This window comes from Lolium perenne, chromosome 1 (assembly GCF_019359855.2).
Source record: "Lolium perenne isolate Kyuss_39 chromosome 1, Kyuss_2.0, whole genome shotgun sequence".
Taxonomy (NCBI): domain Eukaryota; kingdom Viridiplantae; phylum Streptophyta; class Magnoliopsida; order Poales; family Poaceae; genus Lolium; species Lolium perenne.
The window spans coordinates 173631878-173637418 of NC_067244.2; the positions used below are offsets into that span (position 1 = coordinate 173631878).

The window sequence follows — 5541 nt, forward strand, 5'->3', positions numbered from 1 at the left end:
TTGGGCTTGACAAAGTAAACGCTAGTTTTATTCCGCATTTGTTAAGCCCATCTCGTAAAAGTTTTAAATCGCCTATTCACCCCCCCCCCTCTAGGCGACATCCGTGTCCTTTCAACGGGCCGTGGCGTCTTTGCTTTCAGGAGCATATGCTTCCTATTTTTAAAATGACTTTTAAACATATTTCAAATGTTGAAAAAATCAGACAAAAAATGTCTCATATACATCTTAATGTTTTATGTGCTCGCAAAGTTGTTTAATAAAAAATGTGTACAAAATAAAAAATCTCGTGATAAAATAAGCTCTTCGCAAGGATATTTTCTTTTCGATTTTTTGTGAAACTTGGCGTTCACATATAGAATGTTGGCCTGGACTTTTTATTCAGATTTTTTGACATTTTAAAGTGTATTTTTAGATAGTGGAGCATATGCACCCTAGACCAAAATTGGATTTCCGAAACAGTAGAGGTTATAATGCAAAGAATCTTGCAAAAAAAAAACAAATTGTGAAGACACAAAAGCAACATTTTTCATTAACACAAACACACAATTTGTCGAAGAAATACATCATTAATTTGACATTGGAAGTACTGCATTTTGGTTCCCCTCTATCATTTTCAGTTAACACGTACAATGGATCGCAAACAAAGAAAATTAGAAGCAGCGGTGGCACGCCGGCTGTTTAGAAGCAGCAATTACATACTAGAACATACATGCAGCTTGTCTATTTTCAATTTTCGGCGATCGTGTGATAATTGATCGGTTAATTAATTAGAGTATGTTGGCATATTCTGTTCATCGACGGTCTGTGCATTCATGGGACGGCCCTGGATCAGTCAGTTGTGGAGAAGGGCTTGTAGACCTTTAGATCGGACATGATTCCTGCGATGGAGCCGGCGGCGGAGGCTATGGTGATGATGAGGCAACCGAGGCTGAGCAGCTCTAGGCAAACCCACAGTGAGCTCCACTTGGGTATCTTCTTCTGCACGATGTACATCTCCACGGGGAAGTAGACGGTGAGCGGCCAGAACCCGATGGCGCCGAGGAAGCCGACGACGTCGTTGAAGAAGGGCAGGAGCATGGACACCACTGTGGTGGCGACGACGAACGTTGACCGCCACGTGAGCCGGAATAGGTTGAGCTTGAACCCGGAGGAGATGATCGGGAGCTGGATCTCCCCCGTGATGAAGCTCGAGTCGGGCCACCTCTGTTGCGCCCACTTCTCGACGAAGGCGAAGAGGGGCTGGCAGTAGACCTGGTAGGCGCCGACGAGGTGGACGACGATGGCGGCATTTGCGATGTCGAGGAGCCAGAATGGCTCGTAGAAGCCGAAGCCGGTGAGGAGGTTCCCGGGCGCGTTGTCCCCGAAGGCGGCGTATCCCATGCAGCCACAGAGCATGTAGAAGAGCGTGGTGGTTGCGACGCTGACGACGGTGGCGCGCCGCATGACCTTGGACTCGGATGGCGGCGGCGCCCGGATGGTGTCTTGGATCTCGATGAGGATGAGGGAGTAGGAGTACGCGAAGGCGATGTCGCCGAAGGCTTGGAGGCTCCGCCAGACCTTGTCCATCGGGGTGACGACGCCGATGCTGATGCCTGTGAGGCTGCCCTTGATGCCCTTGTTGGCGACCACCTGGACGATGCCCAGGCCGAGGCCGATGGTGGAGTAGGTGAAGGACATGATGGCGGCGAGGATGGAGAGCCAGGAGATTTGATCGAAGTCCGGGATCTGTGAGAAGAAGATTTCCGCCACGCCGAAGATGATCATGTAGGGCGTGCTGGAGATGTGGCACGGGTTCACGTGGCCCTCGACGTGGAAGCAGTTGGCCCGCTTGATCGCACTGTACATTGGCAAGCAAAAGTAAGCACACCGATGTGGCACTTATACATGTCGAATGTAAATATAGTCTAGTATTTTTTTTTATCAGATTGGTCTTTTGGAAAATTTGGCTAGTGCATTAATCCTATATGGTAAGTTCAAGAACTTGTTTGCACAGTATTGAAAATAAAACAAATAAAAATTTCTAGCCGAGGGTAAGTGTTGAATATAAATATAGTTTCTATTAGATCCATCTTTTGGAAAACTTAGGCTGGTGCATTAATCCTATAATACAAAGAAGAAATTTAATGGAGGCTGGCTGGGTACTCACAGCATGCTAATGGAGGCGGCGATGGTGTATCCGATGGCAACGCCGACGATGTTGGCGTATTGCAGGAAGCCGCAGATCTGGACCTTGACGCCACCTGCAGGACGGAACGACAAACAGAGTGAGCTCTGTTCTGGCTGTGCAATTGTGCATGCATGCAGGTACCAATCGCATGGAGGTGACGACTTACTGAGGTTGGCGTTGACGGCGTCCATGTATGTGTAGTTTCGCTTGCCGGTGGTTTCGTCGCCGGAGCGGTAGCAGTCGGAGAGCAGCGCGGAGGTGTAGTAGGTGACGAGGGAGAAGAGCAGCATGACGGCGGGGCCGGCGACCCAGCCGAGCTGCGCAATGGCCCAGGCAAGCGACAGCACTCCCGACCCGATCACCGCGGTGATGATGTGCGCGCTGGCCGTCCACATCGTGCCGGTGCGCTTGAGGCGGCCGTCGTCGTCGAAGCACTTGGAGGCGGCCGTGTGGCCCTGCTCCGCGGAGCACACCTCCATGGCCGCCCCCTGGCCGTAGTGCTTGGCCACAGTGCCGTTCGCCCCCATTTCTGCAGCACCCGAGCTAGCAGTGAGAACACGTACAGGTAGTAGGGTATAGCGCGCAGCTCGGTGTCTGTGAGAAGCAGCGGTTGAATTCAAATTCTAGCTAGAAACCTAGCTATGCGACCGTTGCTGTATAGTAGCACCTGAGTCGTCGCGATATATAGCTATCTCAGCAGTGAGCAAGGTGGCTGGCTGGGTTAGTGAACCAGACACGGAGACCGCGCGACTCTGCGTGGAATTCAAAGGCAGCTCGATCGTTTACCACTCCACTATTAGATCGACCGAGGTCATATGCGAAGGAACGAACGAGTGAGTGCGCTGCGATGAATAGGGAAGAGTGGGGGCTGCCAATTTATAGGCGCCTGCCTGGAAGGTGGGTGGATGTTGGGGTTTTGCGACAAGGGAATTTCTCTAACTCCATGGGTATTTCGCATCTGTTCTCGGCGATCTTTTAAGTCGAAATGGATTGTTAAGGGGTGGCGGTGCGTACATGCCCTGTGGTCTGTGCCGTGCCTTAGCTACACTGTGAAATTCCTGATGCTCCTCTATTATGTGGAGAATATGTCATGCGTTGTCTCGGCCACTTGGTCATGTCGCATACTTAATAGTACATGTAGGGTGCATGGCTGAGTGATGCCCATGCATGAATGGCGACCATTTGTCGTCTATTGCTACATATTTTAGCTGGTCTCACAAACTAGACCTTTGGTGTGTGTACTTGGACTGTGGATCCACGTAGTGATGTATGTAGAGATGCAAACGGGATCCAACTAAAATCTTTAAAATATTTTCTGTAAGTTGATATAATTACTGAGTTAATGCCCAAAAGTTTTGTTTTCGAAACAATGGACGAGGCGCCGTGGTGGACCGGCGAGAAAAAAACTTGGAGAGGTCCTGGGATCTCCGGTAACCATGGTCAATAGCGATTACCGGTCAAATACGGATGATATTCTCAAACAAAATTTTAATTTCAAACTCATTAATGTCTAAAACATTTTGAATGTTTGGAGTAGAAAGAACCAAAAGTTTTGGACAAATGGGTCGTGGTGCTCCATGAGATTATAGCGGAGGGGCGACACATTTTTTTAAAGGTTGGACTAACAAATCATCCCAAATTCAAATGGACTAGGATATTTGCATGATAAATTTAATTACCGGCCGAGGGAGACAGAATTCCGGTTACCGACCCGTAACCACGGTATTTCACTCGGCAACAAAATCACTGAGTGACACATAATAAAAACGTGGCTAAGTGCATTGGTTGGAGTAGTACCTATCGTCTCCGGGCACACATGTCAACTTGCCTCTAGCTCTGTCTCGCCACTAAAGCTGTAGCTACAATGGTCAGCGATAACAGCCGGCCTAGCTGCCCTAGTTGTTACACACGGCCCTACGTGCTGCACCGATCGTGCTAGCATCTGCATGCATGTGCGGCATGTGCTGCCACACAAGATCATCAAAAATATCTATGCCACTCATAACACAAGCTAACTCCCTGATTAAGGCGTAACACAGCATGGACTAGCTGCATTGCGTTTCTTACGTACCTTGCAAAAGTCGCCTCTTGTTCACCTTCTCCCCCACTCTTAAGATACACCAAAGACAAGTTCAAGGCTATAATATAACGTATGCCTGTCAAGAGATGGGGTTAAACTCGCTGTGGTGCTTCAAGTGTGCTCACTGGCAAGGTATTTATAGGGTCGGGTGTGCTGGCTTTAGAGTTCCATGCATGGTTGGATGATACTATACTGTCATTGAAATGAAGGGAGGTCCTAGAGGGTTTCCACCCCACGGCTTCTCGACCATCCTTTTTGCTCCTCCAGGGGAATATGTTCGATACTCCTCTCTGCCATGAGATTAAGTATAAGTTGATCGCCCATACCCGCAAAAAAAAAAAGTATAAGTTGATCGCCCACTAGGGATCGTATCATGATCTTGTTCCCGGATGGACCGATCATTCCGCTTGTACTGCATGAATAAGGGAAAGACTTTGTGGCGATGGTCTACAAAGGTCGAAATGTGTGGCTCCTAACGGCAAGTCAAGAGGGTAAGTGGTGAGAAATGAAATGTTGGGGATACTCTTTGCTTGGCCAGGGACATTTCTAGCTTGCTTGGAGTGATAATGCTAATCATCTAGAAATCTCATGGTTTTGCAATGAGGAACCAACAAAGCAACGTTTACTACATACTGATTTCTCTGTTAGAGCATTCCCAAATAGTGTCTGGCATCGGTACCGGACAGCCGCTTCAGAGGCGCTAGCAGAAACTGCCGCGGGTTTGAGGCCGGCTGCCCACACCGGCAACCCCTATACACTGGCCCAATGCGTGAAATAAATATTACCTAAAACATTCGATACCAAATAGTCTCACACAACAAAATTAAATAATATTACAACAACTACCTATTAGTTTTTTTATTAGCACACATGGTCATCAAGATCCAAATGAAAACATCTGACTCATTAAAATTTTACCCGATCCGATTCATCTTATCCTTGTTAGTATCACTAGCTTTTAGATGATCAAACAACATGTATTCCAACATCTTCTAATCCTACTACAGTTCTTTCTTTTCATCACCCCATTTCTTCTTCTCCTCTGGCAGCAAGTTCTTTTCCTTCTCTATCTTGTTCAACTGAATTCCAGATTGATCCTCATATTTATCCTTCAATTTTGACATGTTTTGCTCCAACGCACCCGTTCAGTTCTTCACATCCCCCAATAAGCTAGTGTATTTTGTACCCATCTTATTCTTCTATTCAAACAAATTCTTAACCAACTAAGCATTTTAAATTTTCTCCTGAATTGGAGTATTGTTTCTGTTTTCATATATACATGCTGCACAAAGTT

General features: G+C 47.4%; 1 protein-coding gene across 2 annotated transcripts; it reads right to left on the minus strand.

The window, feature by feature from the left end:
- Positions 1-507: 507 nt before the first annotated feature.
- LOC127313067 (amino acid permease 4) lies at positions 508-4379 on the minus strand. 2 transcript variants are annotated; one of them, XM_051343603.2, is made up of 4 exons: positions 4239-4379; positions 2334-2696; positions 2147-2240; positions 508-1837 (listed from the first exon to the last, which is right to left on the minus strand). In XM_051343603.2, the coding sequence occupies exons 2-4, from the start codon at positions 2692-2694 to the stop codon at positions 829-831; spliced, it is 1464 nt and encodes a 487-aa protein (XP_051199563.1). In that variant the 5' UTR covers positions 2695-2696; positions 4239-4379; the 3' UTR covers positions 508-828. The 2 variants fall into 2 exon arrangements, with proteins under 2 accessions (XP_051199563.1, XP_051199570.1); XM_051343610.2 differs by lacking the exon at positions 4239-4379 and adding an exon at positions 2835-3344.
- Positions 4380-5541: the final 1162 nt, after the last annotated feature.